General features: G+C 35.3%; 1 protein-coding gene across 4 annotated transcripts in view; it reads right to left on the bottom strand.

The window, feature by feature from the left end:
* Nucleotides 1-23064, bottom strand: part of Rcd1 (Reduction in Cnn dots 1) — a 234562-nt gene that overhangs the window by 24009 nt on the left and 187489 nt on the right. For all 4 annotated transcript variants that reach the window (XM_090391133.1, XM_090391131.1, XM_090391134.1 and 1 more), the window contains exon 12: nucleotides 5997-6108. In XM_090391133.1, the coding sequence (XP_090247259.1) occupies nucleotides 5997-6108 (112 nt within the window). The remainder of the gene's footprint in view (nucleotides 1-5996; nucleotides 6109-23064) is intronic.

The raw sequence follows: 23064 nt of genomic DNA, 5'->3' as shown, positions 1-23064 counted from the left end.
TTGCTGTTTCTCATGTGTCCAAGATATGATGTTTTTTGTTTCTTGATTATTTGTACAAGATGTTTAGCTTTGCCAATGGATTTTAAGACATCTTCATTGGTAATTTTTTCTGTCCATGATATCTTTAGCATTCTTCTGTATAGCCACATCTCAAAGGCTTCGATTTTCTTGATGGTTGTCGCCTTCAATGTCCATGTTTCAACTCCATAGAGCAGAATAGACCACACGTAACATTTCAGCATTTGGCATCTGACTTCCATGTTTAGGACTTTATTGCAGAATAGTGTTCTCATTTTCATGAAGGACTGCCGTGCAACTTCAATCCTTGTCTTTATATCTATTTCTGGATCCCACCGTTCCTTAAGCCAGCAACCAAGATATTTATATCTTGACACTTGATCAATATTTTTCCCATTGAGTGTCAGTTTCATTGATGAGGCTGGATGTTTGCTGATCATCATATATTTTGTCTTGTTGATGTTTATATTTATTCCCATTCTTTGGCTTTCTATGTGTACTCTGTCAACGAGTTTTTGGAGATCCATAATGTTATCTGCAATTAGCACGGTGTCATCTGCATGTCGTAGGTTGTTAACAATCTTTCCATTTATTGTGATTCCCTCTGGACATTCTTCCAATGCTTTTTTAAAGATTACCTCTGCATATATGTTGAACAGGAGTGGTGAGAGCACACATCCTTGTCTCACTCCTCTTTTGATGTTAATATCACTGGTGGTAATGTTGTCTAATTGAACGGTAGCTGACTGATTCCAATACAGATTTGTTATTAGTCTTATGTCTTGTTCGTCTAGCCTTATTTGTTGAAGGATTTCTATTAAGTTGGTGTGTCTGACTTTGTCGAATGTTATCTGTTTTTCTATGCATTTTCTATCAGATTTCTGTTTTTCTATGCATTTTTGTATCAATATTTCGGTACAGAAAAGGGCCTCTCTAGTACCAAAACCATTCCGAAAGCCGAATTGTGTTCCACTTAGAGTTTCTTCACTTTTTCTATAAATGCGATTCTGAATTACTTTCAAAAATATTTTTAATGTTTGGCTCATTAGACTAATAAGTCTGAAGTCACCACAGGAATTTGCTTTGGGTTTCTTTGGGATAGTGATAAATGTAGATTTGAGCCAATCTGATGGAAATTCATCACTTTCATATATTTTATTAAATAGTTTTTCAAGAAGTTTGATGTTATCTGGTTTGATTAATTTTAAAAATTCTGTTTGCACACCATCTGGTCCACTGGCTTTTCCTGTTTTACTTGTTTGTATAGCATTCTCTATTTCGCATTTCATGATTGCTGGTCCTTGAATGTTATCTTTTATATTTATAGGCTTCTGTCTAGTATCATTGAAATGTTCTGTTACATATTTTATCCAAATCTGTGCTTTATTCTCTTCTTCTAGAACTGTTTTTCCATTTTCATCTCTTAGAGACACTATTTGCTTTTTCCTCGGTTTTCCGGAAATTTCGTTGATTTTCTTATACAGATTGAAATTATCATGTTGTTTCTGAAGCAGTTCAATTTCAGTACATAAATTTTTCATCCAATTTTCCTTGGCTTCTTTTATTTTTTTCTTGATGATGTTATGTATTTCTGTATACCTGGCTAGGTCTTTGTTTATATACATTCTTCTTGTATCAATAAGAGAAAGAATCTCATCTGTCATCCATTCCTGTTGTTTTATATTATTCACATAACCTACTTCTTCAATACTTGTTGTTACAATGGCATTCTTTAAGCTATTCCAAAGAGATTTCACACTTTTATTTTCTTCTATGTTAATCTGTGTCTTGGCACTTTTATTTATGTTCAGGTCTTTCAGTTTTTCTACATCAATTTTCTTTTTCTTCTTTTGTGATTTTTTAGCTGATTTTAATCTATTATTGCCTTAAACCAATATACAAAATGATGGTAAAACATGACAAAATTTCATGCCGGCTGGGGCGTCACCCAGTTAAACAACGCCCCGGTTGTTTTTGCCAGGGAACCAGGGCGAACGGCGAAAAGTCAGCTATTAGAACAAACTCTAAAACACATCCCAACTCAACATCACCAGAGTTAAAGATCGGCACTATCAACATAAGAAGTCTGAATGGCAAAGAAATGGAGCTAGCTGAAGAATTAGATAAGAACCAGATCAACATAATAGGGGTGACTGAAACAAAAAAGACCAAAACTGGTGAGATCTTTCTGAGCAATAAATACAAAATGTTATATTCAGGCAATGACAATCAAGGAAAAGAAGGAGTAGCCATAGTATTCAACACAAAATACGAGGCTAGTCTTCTTGAAAGGCAGGCTGTCTCAAGTAGAATGATGTGGGCAAATATCAGAATGGGGAACTGGACAATGAGACTTATTTGTGCCTATGGTCCCACAGAAGGTTCTACTAAGGTAGAAATGGAGAAATTTTTTGATGCTTTAGAAAAAGCAACTGACACAATGAAAAAGGAAAACTTGGTCCTGGTTGGGGATCTAAATAGCAGAGTAGGAAGTGATCGTCAGACATACAAAAATATTTTTGGAAAATTTGGAGAAAAGAGCAAATCTAATAATAATGGCAAATACCTGTTTGATTTCTGCTCAGGACATGGACTGGTTATTACTAACACCATGTTGCAACATAAAATGTGCACAAATTCACATGAAGAGAAGAAGCAAGGAATAAGAAAAGTCTCACTGACTATGTTAGTGAGATTAACTAATTAACTTTGTTAATAGTGATTTTTTCTCCCTGATGCAGGACACCAGAGAGTACAGAGGATTTGAAATTGGAAGTGATCACTATTTAGTCTTGAGCAAGATAAAACTGAATTTCGCATTGAAAAGAATAACATGTAAGAAAGTTTTAAAGTGAATAAAAGTTAAGCAGCTCTCAGATGTGAACTATAGACTAAAATACACAAAGCGTATTGAAGAAAAAATGACAGAGTTTGGGAACAGGAACCAAACCTTGGAGATTCAGTGGCAAGCCTTGAAGAAAACCCTGATTGATTCAGGCAGAGAAGCATGTGGTGAGGTTGTCTGCAAGAATAGTAAAACAGAACTCCATGGTGGACACAGGAAGTTAAAGAGGCAGTGAAGGAAAAGAAGAAAGCATATCAAAAGTTCCTGGCAAATAAGTCAGCTTGTGCTCTTCGAGAATACAGAAACAAATGTAAGAAAGCGAAACACTGTGTAAAACTAGCTAAACAAAAGTCGTAGGAGGACTTTGGCAAGAATATAGAAAATAAATATCAAGAAGGTGGCAAGATATTCTGGAGGTTGTTGAAGAAGCTTAGAAATGGAGGAAAGAGTGCCGTAAAAGGAGTTAGAGATGATAAAGGTGACATGAAAACGGGTGGAAAAGATATCCTCGAAGTATGGAGTAATTACTTAGACAAATTGCTAAATAATGGCTTTTTCTACATATCCATACTTGAAGCAGAAAAAGCCATCAAAGCGTAGAAATGTGGAAAGGCAGCAGGAGTAGATGATATTCGACCACAAATGCTGAAGTATGGTGGTATAAAAGTCTTACAGTGGCTGCACTGCATAGTTCAAAAGGCCTGGAGAGAGGGACGAATTCCCGATGATTGGAGTAGAGCTCTCATAGTACCCATATATATAAAAAGGGAAATAAATTGAATGTGAGAATTACAGATTCAGGAAATACCTACAGAACACTTAGTAGGTATTTCGTTACTGAGTGTTCCTGGTAAGATTTATGCAAGTATTGAGAAACGATTGAGAAGAATTGTGGAAGAAAAGCTTGGTGAAGAACAAGCTGGATTCAGGCCAAATAGAGGCTGTCAGGATCAGATCTTCACTTTACAAGAAATATTTGAGAAATCATGTGGATATAACAAAGATCTGTATTTATGTTTTGTAGATCTGCAAAAAGCATGTGACAAGGTGCCAAGATAAAAGATATTTGAAACGATACAGTTATATGGTGTCAGTGGGGCATTATATCGAGCAATACTTAGTCTTTATTTGTGTTGTAAGTCAGCAGTTAGAATTGAAGGAAGTACAGGAAGATTGTTTAATGTTAAATATGGTGTGAGACAAGGATGAACATTATCCCCTCTGATATTCATTATCTATATGGATCATGTTATGAAGGAAAGTGGTATTAAACATGATATCAGAATTGGAGATTTTCATGGCATCTCTATGCTTTATGTGGACGATGTTATACTTCTAAATAAATCCACTACAAGTTTGCAAGATTCCCTGCCTAAATTGAATAACTTTTGTAATAGATATGGTATGAAGGTCAGTAATAAAAAGACAAAGACAATGAACATAGGTAGAATCGTTGAAAATGTCAACTGCGTTGTGAACGGAGAATCTGCGGAACAAGTAAAACATTTCAGCTACTTAGGCACGATTTTTAGTAAAGATGGTAAATTAAATATGGAAATAGACAACGGAATCAAAAAAGCTGGTATAGGAAGTCAACTGAATAAATTCATATGGAATAAGAGAGAAATTAGTCAGAATACTAAATTAGCTGTATATACAAGACAGCGTTCAAACCAGTTTTAACTTATGGATCTCAGAGCTGGATCAGAAGTAAAACACTTGACCAAAGACTAGAGACCACAGATATGAGAGTCCTGAGAAAGATTATAGGCGTGAACAGATGGCATCAATGGCAATATCATATTAAAAACGAGGATATTAGGAAAGAACTTGACATTGTCTGCATCCAAGAAAGCGTTAGCAGAGCTAATCTCGGGTGGTATGGTCACTTAAACAGAATGGGCGAGGAAAGATTAGCAAAATAAGTGTTCTCTGCCAGGATGGCAGCAAAACGACCCAGAGGAAGACCAAGATATAGGTGGATTGATACTGTACAAAGCGGCTTAGACGATAGAAATATAAGATCTGATAATGTTGGAGTCTTGACAGGTAACAGACTGATTTGGAGGAAAATTGTAGATAAGAAATTAATAATCATGTAATTTTTTTCATGTAGTACTATCATATCCTGTACACCCCTTGAGGGTACATGTCAGGAATTTGATGCTGATGATAATGGTATCAATGCAATTAATTTCAGTTTTCTAGTGAATAACATTTTCAGCGATCAATAGTTAGCGTGATAAATTTTCCTTGCAATGATTTTTCCTCACAATAAATTGTCCCCGCGATGAATTGTCCGTGAACCGTGATTTTCAAAGGATGAGGATGTATTGGAGAACGTCCGGAGGTTTAGTGTCAGGTCTATGGGATGTCAGATACGAGGAGAGACTGAGAGAATGCTACTTACAGAGCCTTGTGAATAGAAGAAGAGGGGAATATGACTGAGATATATTAGTTGGTGAGGGGTTGTTACCAGATTAATATGGAGAAGATATTTCATAGAGTAGAGTAGAGGGAGGCAAAAGTAGAACTTGAGGCTATCCATAGAAGTTGTACAAAGGCGGTGTGAGCAAGGGAGTGAAAAGCAATTTTTTTGCCTGGAAAGTGACTGGTGAGTGGAATGCATTGAAAGTGTCATGAGTGCAGAAACTGTTAACGGGTTAAAGGCACAGTTCAATCTTTTTTGCATGAGAGAGTACAGACACCATGTGATGTCTTTTAACACCATGGAGGTTAGATATTAATAATAATAATAATAATAATAAATCTTTATGATAAACCACATTTTGCAATTTACACAAAAATCTATATTTCAAAGGGTGAAATTGTTTAAATGAAAATGAAATTAAAAGTTGTTTAAATTGCAAACTATTCTTCTCCAAATAATGTAGAATTTCAGTGGGAATTTTTGAACACTTAAGAATACTAGAAACATATATAATATTTATAGTTTCTATTATTATTATTATAATTATTATTATTAAAATAAAGATTACTTAATCTGAACAAGACTGAAGCACTACAAATATTAATTTTAAATGAAATTCTTCAAATGCTACAGTTATTGCAATATTAATTGTTTAACATTCATAAAAGTAAGAAGAAAATTTAAGTTATTGGGGATGCTAACTTTCAGATGCTGTTCCTCCTGTAGTTTCACTAGCACTTGATCCTGTACTTGATGTTTCTGTGGAGCTGGAAGATGAACTGGAAACCTTTGAAGTTAACGGTGAAATAGTACACTGAAAAGAGCCATGAACCTCTTAATTCTGATATTTCGACTTATTTCATATTCTTTTAAATATAATTCATGAATTTCTGTTTCAAACTTAGAAAAGTAACCAGAATGGAGAATTTCATACTTGCACAAGACAGATACTCTACCACAGTTAAATCCTCATTATGAAAAGTATTACTAATTTTTTTCTCTTCTACATTAGCATACAGATTTATGTTAATTATAAGCTTTTTCTGAATATTAAAAAATCAAAATTCCAACTAATGTAGTTTTTACTTATCCAGTAGTCATTAAAACATTACAGTACAAAAAATGACTCATGAGACCATAGTTTAGTCATTGCAGCTTTCAGGAGAAAAACATTTATGGCTGTGCACATCTGCACAGATATGCTTCAGTAGTGTTAACAGTGATCAGTTTTAAACAGTGCTGGCAATTAAAAAAAAAAAACAGCATTGGGGAGAGGTTGAGTATTGGAGCGTACAGTACAGACCCTCTGCTATGACCAATTCTTGGATGAGAAAACAAAAATGCACAAAAGTAAATAAATATATATATACTGTAATAGATACTGCATTTGCTTTGATGGAATGTTGCAATAATTTTTAGAAGCCAATGAATTCGTTATTTTCTGTTGTTTAGTTTTAAGTATTTCTGCATAGCATGGTTCTAAGCAGTCAAGGAGTGGTGTGTTTCTAAATTGGTACCTGTAATACTGGGCCACTGTTGAAGGATAACTGCTTCGGCAAAAGAAGATAGTAATGCTTAAGAAACACTTGAAAATTATATGTTCATTGGAGAGGGTGGTTGAATGGTTATAGAATGAACAGGAAGCTGAATAAATGCCTACAAGCTGTTCCATTTAAATATTATGCTGTTAAGATGAGATGGATGAAAGATAAGCTCTTCTGTAACTGCATACCAAAATAAAGGTAATATTCATAATCAGGCCACTTAACTGAATACATGAACTAGCATCTATATTAGTTCTTGATTCTTCAATTTTGATTATATCTCTTGTCACTTTTTTGTGTCTTCTACTAATTTATAGTGCTAGTACATATTTTTTTTTTTTTTTGCTTCTGTTTTCTTTATTACAATGCTCAACTTCATTAATAGCTTAATGATATTATATATATATATATATATATATATATCATTATTACATATCATTAATGATATAATCCTTTCCTCCTCCAATCTAAAATAATAAAAATTACACATTGATCTTGTATATCCCATTTCTATTTCTTCTAGTTCACTATTATAACATGACTACTGATTGAAAGAATAACAATAGAGAAAGAAAAACCATTCATGGCTATTTATTTATTTTTAGAAAATTTGGGGCATAATACATTTGTAAATTAAGTTCAACTTAAATTGAGAATGAGTAGAAGCAGTGGTGCGTATCTTTCACTGCACATGATTAATTGAACACAGCATACCAGCATTTAATTAATCTTATACAATTCTATATAACACAGCAGTTTTAGGCAATATAACAGAGAGAGAGACCACTGTGATGAAATGTAAACTGTTTGTCCCCAAAATATCCCAAAGTGAATTGTAATTATAAAACTAAGATGCTTATGTATAAACTGAGATATGCAAAGGTTGGTCGATTGGTAGAGCCTCTGCTATTACTGGCTCAGCAAAAAGTTAAGCAAGTTTGAGCACGGTTAGTAGTTGGAAGGGATTCAATCGTTTGATGCTGTTGGCACACTCTCCACCGATGAGTCTTTGACTCCCTGGAGGTGTCACATAATAATAATAATATGATGTGTGCTAATGCTTCATGGAAAAAAAAAAAATATATATGTTGTAAATCTTTTGTCAGTAAAATTGATTAAAACATACAAGTTTAATTTTAATTATATGTCAAGAGATAATGTTCAAACAACGGTTTGTTTTGATATAATATCACTGATGTTTCATGTAAAACCTATGCACAATTCATTCACCTTTAACCAAAACGAACTTGATAGGGGAACCAAATGAATAGTTTATAACAGGGTAATGTTTAGTAAATGACTTTCCCATAGAATAGCACTAATATAAGGCTTTGGCTAGCCACTCTCACCCTCCCAGTTTTTTAAACTTGTTATAGTGAGTGACTTACTGTAATGATAATTCACTATACTTTCAAATTAAAGCCAGTTTCTCCATGCCTAAATGCTGTTTCCAACTCTTTTTCTTCCTCTCATTTCAGCCTCTCCTTTTTTTCAAGGATGGGTCTGTCATAATAATGCATTTCTTTTTTTTAAGTGGCTCCCACCAAAAAATGTTGATTTGTTTAAGGAGCCTGTGTAGCTCAGTAGAAGTGGTGTTTGCACTCTACGGCACTTGAGTGCACGAAGAAAGACTTATAAGTTCGAGTATAGTCGCCGAATGGAGGAACATTTTTTAAGCCTTTTTTTGCCAGCCTGGTTGGCCGAGTGGTTAGCATATCCGCTCTCCAGCCAAAAGGCTGCGGGTTCAAATCCCGCTGTGAGCATGGATGTTTTTGATTGCTGAAAATACTAGTGATGGTTGGTAGTAGATGGCATGGGTGTAGATGATGAAGGTAGGTAGTTGGGGTTGATGGATTGGTGGAGATGGAGAGTTGTAGAGTAGGTACCCTCCCTTCAGGGCCGGCGGAAGGCGGGCATACAGAGCATGCGGTGCATGTGAGTGCCGCTATGAAGGGGGTGCTGCCACCAGGGCACAGTTCATAAGTTCATTTTTAAGAAACAAAATTTTTATCATAAAAACAAAAAATTCTTAGAATGATCAATATTAAAATAAATAAGGCCAGATACACCAAATAAAAAAAAAAATTGTATATTGCCAGCTGTTTACAATTTTGCAGTGAGAGCAGGCTAAATGCTTGCCTGCAGAATCTAAAGTGAAACGGTGAACGGTTTTTATGCACAGAAACGAATTTTAGTACAAAACATTTGTTGCTACATAACCAGTCATATGGTACTGTAAAAACTCGATTGTAGCTTAAATATTCCAAAGCACATTACATTCGATTGTTTACTTAGGTTAAGTCCCATGTGAATATTGTAAAAATAAACTTTGTCTCTGTATACTTTGTTTTAGATGTTATTGTAAATAACACTCTGGAAGTTAACTGTATATAACATACTGCTTTAATAAGAATATGTTAGAGTGTTAAAAAAAAAAAAATGTTTTCATCGCCGAAGCTGCATGTAATAGGTCTACATGGCAGCATTAGAAAGATTGTTATTAAAATTTGTTTGTATGAGAAAGGCTTGCAGGCTCTAAGTGTAAACATCTGCTAAGTCAGTCAGAAAGGTTTAAATAACTTTCCGATGGCCGGCAACTTACAATTAAAAGAAAGCGGAGGAGAACAAAAGGCGTGCTGAACTTGAAACTTAAGATGAAAGAATCATACCGATTCTTGGGGGGGGGGGTTTGCCAAACTTCATGCAAGGTCTCAGAGGAGGCATAATAAAAAGGAACTGAAGCAAACAGAAGGGGCTGCCCTGATCCAGAGATTGCTGCAGAAGTAGAGGGGGCCCAGTTCCAGAGATGTCCAGAGAGAGACAGGAGAGGCTGCTCGGTTCCAGACACTGTCAATAAGGAGGCTGCCCGGTTCCAGACATTGCTAAAGCTGCTCGGTCCCAGACGTTGCCAAAGAGAGACAGAGCTGCTCAGTTCCAGATATCATCAGAGCATCCCGGATCCAGACGTTGGTTGAGAGAAGAGTTTTCCGCTTCCAGAAAGGAGCTTATTGGTTCGAGATGTCGCAATAGAGAAACGACTTCTAGGCCACAGACAGGGCTTTCAAATTGCCGAAAGGAGAGGTCCCAAACACCGTAGAAGAGAAAAGTTTCCAGTCCAGAGAGGGATGCTGATTGACAGTTGATGGCAGTTTCATATTTTCTTGGAGGCGGCATTTTCAGTTTCTTACAGGCAGCAATTCAAGCTACTTGAGACAGCAGTCGTCCAGGCATTTTCGGCGAGCCCAAGTAGAGGAGAAAAGGCGAGGCATATTTCCCGAAGTACCTTCGCTCGTAAGTTTTTCTTTTCGCCATGGGAGAATAACATTTTTCCAGATCTGTACGAGTCCTGCTATGCTCCTGATGAGATATAGCTGAAGCCAAAATTCCAGATGAAGATCTGAGATGAAAGAATTGCCATAGAACTTTTAGTGAAAGACTTTTGACTGATTGTGAGATACAGAGCCTTTGTAAGTTCAAAACTTTTATATAATTCCTGTTATAGTTGTATTAGAAAGACTTTTAAGATATATGTTTAATGTTTAATAAGGTTAAGAAATGTCCTTAAGAGAATCAATTGGCATGTTAGAAGTTGAAATCAAATTTGTAAAGATAACTTAACAGAGAGATTTAGGTAACCTCTTTGCGAGTAAGCTTGGAGTTTAATAAGTAAAATTTGTAAACTGAGAGTACATAACTTTTTGTGTTAAAGAAAGTATTTAAAGTTGAAGAAAAAAGGTTCTAAATTTTGCTAAAGAGTTTTTATAGGATAGAGAAAGCAATCTCCCTAATGTTTAAATTCATGTACATTTCATAGTAATGTAAATAAGCGTTATTTGACTTTCTTGTAAACATAGCACGTAATAATAGAAACAAGAGAGATTCTGAGTGAGAGAGAGAAAGCGTGCACAGCTACATTAGAATAACAAAGAATCAAGTATAAAGTAAAGAAAAAAGACATCACAAGTAATTAATAGACATTACAAGTATACAAAGCTAAATAATAATAAAAGTTTACAATGTCACAGTAATGACAGGATAGCAACAGTAGATTTATAACAGTACACATCTAAATAGGCTACTGACAGTAGCGCAGTGCGGACTATTGTTTCGTCTCTGTGTCGTGTTGTGTAATAATTTCTTGTGGGTATAAAATAGAAATGGAATCAAAAATTAAAAAGTTATCCGGTGCACAAAATCGTAAGCGTCATGCTGCGAAAGAAGCAAATATTAAGAAACAAATGGGGTTCTTAATAAATTTGTTAAAATATTAACTTTTAAGGGGTGCTTAAGGATTAAAGCTGGATAACAGAGGAGATGTCCACATAACCTTTTAAGGAATGCAGAGAGCAAACCAGTGAGCTTCTGACCTAATGTTCAATTCTCACCTTCTCATGGTGCACCTTGTTAGTTATCTATCTGGATACTGAAAGAACAAGGATGAGTTGGCAATTTGAGATTTAGCAGACCAAATTTTATTTTTATTGGCTTAAACCATAATGCAAAACGATGGTACAACATGACAGAATTTCATAACTGGAGTGTCTTTCAGTTAAACAAGGCTCCCTGTTATTTTCATCACAAAACCAGAGTAAACAACAAAAAGTCAGCCACTGGAACAAATCCCAACTCAACATTAGCAGAGTTCAAGATTGACACCATCAACATAAGAAGCATTAATGAAAAAGAAATGGAACTAACAGGAGAAATGAATAAGTACCAGAGTGACGGTCCGTGTGGTTGGCCTAGTGACACTGCACTTCGCAACCATATGCCTGGAGAAGAAGTGTCATAGGTTCGATTCCTGTCGACGACGTGAGGAGCTTAAGGATCTTCCTCAGCCATAGCCAAGTTAGCCGGTCTTGGGTGTGGACAGCAGGGTTTTTTCCTGCCAGTTTATTCGGGGTTTTTCATCCTGCAAGCAGGCAAACTGGTCCCATGAACACACACACACACGAATTACAGTCAGGAATACTGACCCAGCAATAGGCTTGATTCGTCAGCTATGCTGGTTCCGGAGCGAGGATAAAATTTGGGGGGGACTGAGATGGTGCCATACATTCCCGTAGGAATGTACTCCCATAGTACATCCCATAGTTCCATAGTAGAAAGGTATTCCCATGATAGGGTTTCCCCCTATTATGGTTTCCAAAACAATGAAGACAAAAAACAGGTAACATCTTTCTAAGCAAGAAGTACATGATGTTATATTTGGGAAATAACAATCAGGGAAAAAAAGGAGTAGCCATAGTATCCAACACTAAATATCAGGATAATCTTCTTGAATGGCAGACAATATGAACTGGACAAAGACTTATTTGTGCCTATGAGCCCACAGAAGGTTCTACTAAGCAAGAAGTGGAATAATTTTTCAAGGCATTAGAGAAAGCAAGGAAAAGTTGATTCGTGTTAGAGATCTGAACAGCAGAGTAGGAAATAATAACCAGACATACAGAAATGTTTTGGAAAATTTTGAGAAATCATCAAAGATAATAAGCAATGATAAGTACCTGCTTGATTTCTGTTCAGGACATGGACTAGATATTACTAACACAATGTTCCAACAAAAAATGTGCATAAATTCACATGGAGAGAAGATGCAAGAAATAAAAAAATTCTCATTGACTATGTTATTGTTCACAGCAATGCTTTCCCACTAGTTCAGGACACAAGAGTACCCAAAGGATTTGAAATTCAAAGCGATCACCATTTAGTGTCGAACAGGATAAAATTGAATTTCATACTGAAAATAATAGTGTACAAGAAAGTTTAAAAACAAATCACAGTTGATTAGCTTTCAGAGGTGAACTGTAGACCCAAACACACACACACACACACACACACACACACACACACACACACACACACACACACACAATTCAAGAAAACATGAAAGAGATTGAAAACAAGAACCAAACCATGAAGAAAACATTCACACTGATTCAGCCAGAGAGGCATGTAGTGAGGTTGTCTGCAAGGATAGAAAAATCAGAACTTCATTGTGGATCAAGAAATTAAACAGAAGATTGAATTCTTGATGATTGGAGTAGAGCTCTCACAGTACACATCTGTAAAATGGGAAATAAAATTGAATATGAGAATTATAGAGGAATTTTCCTACTGCAAATATACTTGTGAAGTTGCTAGAGAAGGAAGCCTGGAGAACAATAAGCTGGATTCATGCAAATAGATGGTGTCAGGATCAAATTTTTACTTTAAGACAAACAGCTGAGAAATCATTGAAATATCACAAAGATCTGTATTTAACTTTTCTAGATCTGGAAAAGGCATATGGCAAGGTGCCAAAAGAGAAACTGTTACAGTTACTGCATATGGTGTAAATTGTTGCTATATAGAAATAGTTATATCACGTGTTCAAGTGGCATTAATATCTTATGAAATAATCCAATGTTAGCACTCTACCTTGTTTAAATGTTTCTACACTGAGGAAGGGCTGTTAGTATCAAGCCAAAATATTTGCAAATAAAATCTTATATTTTCTTGTGTTTATGCATTAAAAGTACACAGTCCATGAAAATAAATATTTGGGAAAAATTACTGACAGCAAATTTAACTTTACTAAGCACATATCATAATGTTGCTGAGAAAAGCTTACAAGTAACATATCGTCCTGATATATACTAGGGATTAGGCTAAGAGTGATGAAGCCATACACACAGGTGCCATTTTATCACTGATGATATTGAAAACATGCTTCACTGCTTGGAAGATGCACTAAAGTATAAGAACAAAATACAAAAATGTAACTAAGTTCAATGCTTTATTGCCATATTCATAATCAGAGAATAGATGACAGCATTTTTCGAAGCAGCATGCCTTACTACAAGTTTAATACTAATCTGTTTGAAAATGCAAGCATTCTGCCTTAAATATGAAATAAATTCATCATCATCATGTTCCTGTCATATACCCTCAAGGAGTGTAAAGGATATTTATGATAGCACTACACGAAGAACACACACATCATTACTAACTTCCTATCAACAATTTTCCTACAAGTCAATCTGTCACCTTTCATGACTCAAACATTATCAGATCTTACATTTCTGTCTTCTATATCAATCCAATTATATATTGGTCTTCCTATGGGTCTTTTTCCTGCAAACCTGGAAGAGAACATTTGTTTTTGCTGATCTTTCCTCTCCCATTCTGATTAAGTGACCATACCACCTGAGATTAACTCTGCTAACACATTCCAAGATGCTAACAATGTCAAGTTCTTTCCTCATATTCTCGTTTTAATATTATATTGGCAGTGATGCCATCTGCTCAAGCCCCTAATCTTTCTTAGGACTCTCATATCTGTGGTCTCTGGTCTTTGGTCAAGTAATTTATTTCTAACCCAGCTCGCAGATCCATAAGTTAAGAACTGGTTTGAATATTGTCTTGTATTAAGTTTTGAAGATCTGGCTAATTTAGTGTTTTGACTAATTTCTATCGTATTTCACATAAGTTTGTTCATTTGGATTCCTACCACACCAGCTTTGTTGATTCTGTTGTCTATTTCCATATTTAATTTACCATCCTCACTAAAAATTATGCCTAAGTAGCTGAAATGATTTGCTGGTACTACAGGTTCTCCATTCAATGCAGTTGATATTTACAATGCTCCTGCCTATTTTCATTGTCTATGTCTTGTTATTGCTGACCTTCATACCAAATCTATTAGACAGTTATTCAATTTAGTCAGGAAATCTTGCAGACTTGTACTGGATTTATTTAAAAGTATAACATCATTTGCATAAAGTAAAGAGCTGAGATTAACATCTCCAATTTTGATATCAGGTTTAATACCATTTTCCCTCATGTGATCCATATAGGTAATGAATAACAGAGGGAATAATGTACATCCTTGCAGACACAGATTTAACATCAAACCATTTTCTTGTACTGCTTTCAATTCTAATTTCAATCATGTTATATCCACATGATTTCTCAACTATTTGTCGTAAAGTGAAAATCTAATCCCAACAGCCACTATTTGGCATAAGTCCAGCTTGTTCTTCCAAGCTTCCCTTTCACAATTCTTCTCAATGTATCTCAAGTATACGAGGGAGGTCTGAAAAGTTCTCAGCCTAACAATGAAAAAATGAGTTTATATTTTCAAAATTATTTTTATTTTTCAACATAATCTCCCTTAAGCCTAATACGTTTATTTCAGCATTGCTCCAGTGCCATTATCGTATCCCTGTAGTAGTTCTCAGTAAGATCTGCAAAATACCACTCTACAGCTGCAATCACCTCTTGATTCAAAGAAAAACACTGACCAATGAGGAAGAGTTTTAGTTTTAGGAAGAGATAGAAGTCAAAGGGAGCCAAATCTGGGGGAACAGGGTGGATGTTCCAACAATTCATAGTGCAGATCCCTTAATTTTCCCATTGCCAAAACACCTTTGTGAGCAGGTGCACTGTCCTGATGAAAGATGATTTTTTTTTTCTGCAAACCAGGTCTTTTCTCACGACTTTTTTTTTTTTGTTTAGTCAAGTTAAAAGATCAGAATAATATTTCCCGGTTATTGTTTTACCCATTTCAAGATAATAAAATAAACAAAATGCCTTTAGCATCCCAAAACACCGATGCCATGACTTTTCCTGCTGTTGGAACCGACTTTGTATTCTTTGACACTGAACAACCGGCTTCTGTCCACTGTTTTGACTGCTGTTTGGATTCTGGTGTATAATAGTGAATCCAAGTCTCATCCATAGTAATAAATCGATGCACATTTTTCTTGTTAAAATGCTCCAAGAACTGTTCAGAGATTTTCATGCAAGTCTGGTTTTTGATCAGCACCCATCTTGCGAAAAGCTTTTTCATATGAAATTCTTCATGAAAAATATATCTTACATGTTCTTTTGAAATGCCTATAGTTTCAGCAATTTCATGCGCTTTGACTCGCCGGTCATCCAATATCATGCACTCGATCAATGATTTCTGGTGTTGTTATGTCCTTCACTTTGATCATCTTTAAGGGTGGTACAGCCATGTTTAAATTCGGCAACCCATTTCTTAATTATCGAAAACAAAGGAGAAGAGTGCCCATAAACTTTTATGAACTTCAAATGAATTTTTTTTGGCATTATATCATCTTTTACAAAAAATTTTATAATCGTACGATACTCAATTTTGTCCATTTCAAGGGATACAGACAACACTTTTGCTTCAGACGGCTGTATAAAACAAATTACTTGATAGAATCACTTGCAATTTCATATAGATGCTTATGACAGATGTACCAACTTAGAAGAAAAAAATCTTGCCTATAGTGTTGCCATTTATGGTCGAGGTTGAGAACTTTTCAGACCACCCTCGTATTTAAACTGAATTCTTACATTCAGTATTATTTCCCTTTTTGTATATGGATACTATCTGCAATTCCTCCATCTCTCCACGCCGTCTGAACTACACTGTGTAGCCACTGCAAGAATTTTATACCTCCATACTTAAATATTTCTGTCAAATATTATCTACTCCAGCTACCTTTCCACATTTCAGATATTTTATGGCTTTTTCTACATCATGTGTGGATGTGTATTCCTGTTTGCATGCCTTTTGAGTGTTTATTACCACTATGCTGTCAATAACTGTTTCATTTAACAATTTTTCGAAGCAGTTACTCCATACATCAAGGGTATCTTTTTCTCCAGTTTTCATATAGCTTTATCATCTCTAATTCTTTTTACAGCACTCTTTCCTTCATTTCTGAACTTTTCAACAGCCTCCAGAATATCTTCCCACCTTCTTGATATTTATTTTCTATGTTCTTACCGGAGTCTTCCCATGACTTTTGTTTAGCTTTCTTACATTTGTCTCTGTATTCTCTAAGAGCACAAGCTGATTATTTGCCAATCACTTTTGATATGCTTCCTTCTTTTCTTTCACTGCCTCTGTCCCTCATGGAGATTTTTCTGATTTTTCTATCCTTGCAGACAATCTCACCACATACCTCTCTGGCTGAATCAGTGAATGTTTTCTTCAGGGATTGCCAGTGAATCTGCAAAGTTTGGATCCTGTTCTCAAACTCTTTCATTTTTTCTTCAATAACCTTTGTGTATTTTAGTCAACAGCTCACATCAGAGAGCTGCTCAACTTTTATTCGCTTTAAAACTTTCTTACATGTTATTCTTTTCAATATGAAATTCAATTTTATCCTGCGCAAGAATAAATAGTGATCACTTCCAATTTCAAATCCTCTGTACACTCTGGTATCCTGCACCAGGGAGAAAACATCACTATCAACAATAACATAGTCAATGAGACTTTTCTTATTTCTTGCCTCTTCTCTCCATGAATTTGTGCACATTTTTATGTTGGAACATGGTGTTAGTAATAACCAGTCCATGTCCTGAGCAGAAATCCAACATGTATTTGCCATTATTACTAGCTTTGCTCTTTTCTCCAAATTTCCCAAAACATTTCTGTAAGTATGACAATCATTTCCTACTCTGCTATTTAGATCCCCAACAAGTACCAACTTTTCTTTTTTCATTGTGCAATTGCTTTCTCTAAAGCCTCAAAAAATTTCTCCATTTCTACCTTAGTAGAACCTTTTTGTGGGACCATAGGCACAAATAAGTTTCATTGTCCAGTTCCCATTCTGATATTTGCCCACATCACTCTATTTGATATCACCTGCCATTCAACAAAGTTAGCCTCGTATTTTAGTGTTGAATACTATAGCTACTACTTCTTTTCCCTTGTTACTATTTATATATATATTATAATAACTATGTTATTATAATATATATATAAATACAAAGTGTTATATTGCCTGAATATAACACTTTGTATTTATTGTTCATAAAGATCTCACCAATTTTTGTCTTTTTTGTTTTAGTAACCCCTATTATGTCTATCTGGCTTATCTAATTCTTCTACTAGTTCCATTTCTTTGCTATTCAGTCTTATGTTGATAGTACTGATCTTGAACTCTGGTGATGTTGAGTTGGGGTATGTTTCAGGATTTGTTCCAGTCGTTGACTTTTCGCTGTTCACCTTGGTTCCATGGCAAAAATAATGGGGGCCTTGTTTAACTGGGTGACACCCCACCCGTCATGAAATTCTATCATGCTGCACCATCATTTTAATTGTGGTTTAAATCAATAAGAATACAGTTCGGTCGGCTAAATGCTAAATTGACAGCCTATCCTTGTTCATTCAGTATCCACATAGATATGTAACAGAGTGCATGAGATGGTGAGGTTTGGACATTAGGTTAGAAACCCTGGTCGGTTCCCTGCATTCATTTAAAGGCTATGTGGAAGTCTCCTCTCAGATCCTTAAGCTCTACCATTCTCTTGCATAAATTAATATATACAGTAATTTTGCTTCTTTCACTGATACATGTTTGCAAAGTTTCACTGATACTCTGCACTTGATGGCAAATATATATAAAGAAAAATCAAAAAAAAAGGGAAAGCCGCTTAGCTTTTATTAAATCTAGAAAGTTAAAAATACATTAAGTTTTAGCTTTGATTTTTAATGTAGTTTCCTTGCTTTTGCAAACACTTATGAATCAGTCTGGAAGCTTCTTAATATCACCTGTGAAAAATTGTTTTAGTTGCTCCTGTGACTAGCTAAACACCATTTCTTTGATACTGTCATCAAAATAACAACTTTCTTCGTTACAGCACCCACAGAATGCAAAAACCTACATGGCATATTAGTATAAGTTGGATAAGGATTGGGTAATAATAAACCTTGCTCTCTAGGGACCACATATAGCATTCCAACTCCAAGTCACTAACAAGTAGAGTTCATCCACATCGTAAAGATATTTGCAAGCAACCCCAATGTAGGATTCAAACTTACAGTCTTAGTTGAACAGTATTGTTCAACTAAGTACAGTTGCATTGGTTGAGTGAATTTGAACATTATGATATGCAGAACACTTTCTCTTTAAGCATGGCACAATATATTGTATTATTGAGATTCATGATGATGTACCAGATGGGGACCAATGACATCGATGAAATGACATTATATGTCTGCTAGATGACAATTTTGAATAAATTTCCACTGACAGAGAAGATGTCGTACTCTGTACTGTGCCACAAAAAAAATCCTTTCTCTGACTTTGTTGGGCAGCATGTGCATGTATTAATCATTTCACTTTCATTTATTTTGTTTATTGAGTTATCATTACAGTACTTCATTACATTATCATTTGAATATCATTACATTACATCTCATTCATTTCAATTTTTTTTCACAATGATAAAAATGTAAAACAATGACATCCAATGTATAACCCAAGGGCATGAGCTCATCTGGGTTACAAGTGTAACAATGGTAGAGGATAAATAGTATGCACAAAATATTGACAATATATTTAGAGAATACTACTCATATGTACACATGTAATAAGAACAATGCAGTTCAGTAATTTAAAAAATGATAATAATACACAAAGATATTGACAATATATACAGACAATAATATATATATTTATATTTCACATGTCCGCGCGGTTAGCCTAGTGGCTATGTGCTTCGCAACCATGCTTGGGGAAGGAGTGTCCTAGGTTCGATTCTCGTCGGTCGTGGACGTGAGGAGCTGAAGGATCTTCCTCAGGCCAGAGGATACTCCGGGGCATAAGGCTGACCACCTTATCCTGTAAACGGAGTGAGGTCCGATGATCAATGGACCCTCGACACCGCAAGGTAAATGAGGGTATAAGGAAGATGAGATGATGAGATATTTAACATGTGTACACACGAAATGCAATCCCTCGATGAGTCTCTTACTCCCTGGAGGTCTCTTTTAATAATAATATTTTGTAATGGTTAATTTCTCATCATCATCAAATTCTTGCAATGTACCCTCAAGGAGTGTACAGGATATGATAGTACTACATGAAAAATTTACATCATTACTAACTTCCTATCTACAATTTTCCTCCAAATCAGTCTGTTACTGGTTAAGACTCCAACATCATAAGATCTTATATTTCTATAGTCTAAGGCACTTTGTATCATATCAATCCACCTATATCTTGGTCTTCCTCTGGGTCATTTTCCTGCCAACCTGGCAGAGAACACTTGTTTTGCTAATCTTTTCTCGCCCATTCTGTTTAAGTAACAGTACCACCTGAGATTAGCTCTGCTAACACATTGATGGATGCTGACAATGTCAAGTTCTTTCCTAATATCCTCGTTTTTAATATGATATTGCCATTGATGCTATCTGTTCAAGCCTCTAATCTTTCTCAGGACTCTCATATCTGCGGTATCTGGTCTTTGGTCAAGTGTTTTACTTCTGACCCAGCTCTCAGATCCATAAGTTAAAACTGGTTTGAACACTGTCTTGTATACAGATGATTTAATGTTCCAACTAATTTCTCTCTAATTCTATATGAATTTATTCAATTGACTTCCTATCATACCAGTTTTGTTGATTCTGTTGTCTATTTCCATATTTAATTTACCATCTTCACTAAAAATCGTGCCTAAGTAGCTGAAATGTTTTACTTGTTCCACAGGTTCTCTGTTCACAACGCAGTTGACATTTTCAACGATTCTGCCTATTTTCATCGTCTTTTTCTTTTTACTGCTGACCTTCACACCATATCTATTACAACAGTTATTCAATTTAGTCAGGGAATCTTGCAGATTTGTAACAGATTTATTCAGAAGTATAACATCGACTGCATAAAGCTGCATAAAGCAAAGAGCTGACATTAACATCTCCAATTTTGATATCATGTTTAATACCACTTTCCTTGATAATGTGATCCATATAGATAATGAATAACCTTGTACAATTAATGTACATCCTTTTCTCACACCAGATTTATTCTAACTACCGACTTACAACTCAAATAAAGACTAAATATTACTTGATATAATGCCCCACTGACATCATATAACTGTATCGTTTCGAATATTTTTATCTTGGCACCTTGTCATATGCTTTTTGCAGATCTACAAAACATAAATACAGATCTTTGTTATATCCACATGATTTCTCAAATATTTCTTGTAAAGTGAAGATCCGATCCTGAGAGCCTCTATTTGGCCTGAATCCAGCTTGTTCTTCACCAAGCTTTTCTTCCACAATTCTTCTCAACTGTTTCTCAAGTATACTTGCATAAATCTTACCAGGAACACTCAGTAGGGAAATACCTCTGTAATTCTCTCATTTAGTTTTATTTCCCTTTTTATATATATGGGTACTATGAGAGCGCTACTCCAATCATCGGGAATTCACCCCTCTGTCCAAGCCTTCTGAACTATGCAATGCAGCCATTGTAAGACTTTTATACCTCCATACCTGAGCATTTCTGGTTGAATATCATCTACTCCTGCTGCCTTTCCACATTTCAGGCTTTTGATGGCTTTTTCTACTTTAAGTATGGATATGTATTCCTGACTGTATGCCTGTTGAGTGTTTTTTACCACTGTGCTATCACTGCTTGTTTCATTTAGCAATTTTTCGAAGTAATTACTCCATACTTCAAGGATATCTTTTTCTCCCGTTTTCATGTCACCTTTATCATCTCTAATTCCTTTTACAGCACTCTTTCCTCCATTCCTAAGCTTCTTCAACAACCCCCAGAATATTTTGCCACCTTCTTGATATTTATTTTCTATTTTCTTGCCAAAGTCCTCCCATGACTTTTGTTTAGCTAGTTTTACACAGTGTTTAGCATTCTTGCATTTGTCTCTATACTCTCTAAGAGCACAAGCTGACTTATTTGACAGGAACTTTTGATATGCTTTCTTCTTTTCCTTCACTGCCTCTTTAACTTCCTGTGTCCACCATGGAGTTCTGTTTTTCTATTCTTGCAGACAACCTCACCACATGCTTCTCTGCCTGAATCAATCAGGGTTTTCTTCAAGGCTTGCCACTGAATCTCGAAGGTTTGGTTCCTGTTCCCAAACTCTTTCATTTTTTCTTCAATAATCTTTGTGTATTTTAGTCAACAGTTTGCATCTGAGAGCTGCTCAACTTTTATTCGCTTTAAAACTTTCTAACATGTTATGCTTTTCAATATGAAATTCAATTTTATCCTGGTCAAGACTAAATAGTGATCACTTCCAATTTCAATTCCTCTGTAAACTCTAGTGTCCTGCACCATTGAGAAAACATCACTATCAACAATAACATTGTCAATGAGACTTTTTTTATTCCTTGCCTGAGACTTTTTTATTCTCTCCATGTGAATTTGTGCACATTTTTATGTTGGAACATAGTGTTAGTAATAACCAGTCCATGTCCTAAGCAGAAATCCAACATGTATTTGCCATTATTATTAGATTTGTTCTTTTCTCCAAATTATCCCAAAATATTTTTGTATGTCTCACAATCATTTCCTACTATGCAATTTAGATCCTCAACAAGAACCAACTTTTCCTTTTTCATTGTGTCAGTTGCTTTTTCTAAAGCTTAAAAAAATTCCTCCACTTCTACCTTAGTAGAACTTCTGTGGGACCATAGGCACAAATAAGTCTCATTGTCCAGTTCCCCATTCTCATATTTGCCCACATTACTCTACTTGAGACTGACTGCCATTCAAGAAGATTAGCCTCGTATTTAGTGTTGAATACTATGGCTACTCCTTCTTTTCCTTGATTGTCATTTCCTGAATATAACATTTTGTATTTTTTGTTGATTTCTCTTGTTTCTTTTTGTTAATTTGCTGATATGGTTAATTTCTCTTGGTATAAACTGGTTAATTCCTTTTTATACAATTATTCTAAACAAGTTTTCAATATTTTTATAAAAATTTAGGTACTGTTTAATCAGATTTCTGTATGTGTTCATGTTGTTTTCCTTTTGTATTAAGAGCGGTAAGCTGTTAAAGATTTTTGGATCCAAATAGATATAGTGTTTGTGTATTATTTCTTTTTTTGCGCTTTAGTGAAAATATTTTAAGCCCACTTTTCTGCAGAAGTAAGTATCTTTTCTAATACTTACGTACTGGTTATCATTCTTTAGGAAAAGTAGCATCCTGTAAATATATAGTTGTCTAAGTGGAAGGATATTTAATACAGTATATATTTAGCATTCGGGGTGTTTAAGGGTCAAAGCTGTATAACTGAGAGGAGACCTCCACATAGCCTTTAAAGGAATGCAGAGAACCGACCAGGGCTTCTGACCTAATGTCCAATCCTCACCTTCTCGTGGTGCACCCTGTTGGGTATCTATTTGGATACTGAACGAACGAGGATGGGCTGGCAATTTGGGATTTAGCTGACCAAATTGTATT

Source organism: Typopeltis vanoorti, chromosome 4 (assembly GCF_054136105.1).
Source record: "Typopeltis vanoorti isolate ZY-2024b chromosome 4, IOZ_Tvanoo_1.0, whole genome shotgun sequence".
NCBI lineage: Eukaryota > Metazoa > Arthropoda > Arachnida > Uropygi > Thelyphonidae > Typopeltis > Typopeltis vanoorti.
This window is presented reverse-complemented; position numbering and strand designations above follow the sequence as displayed.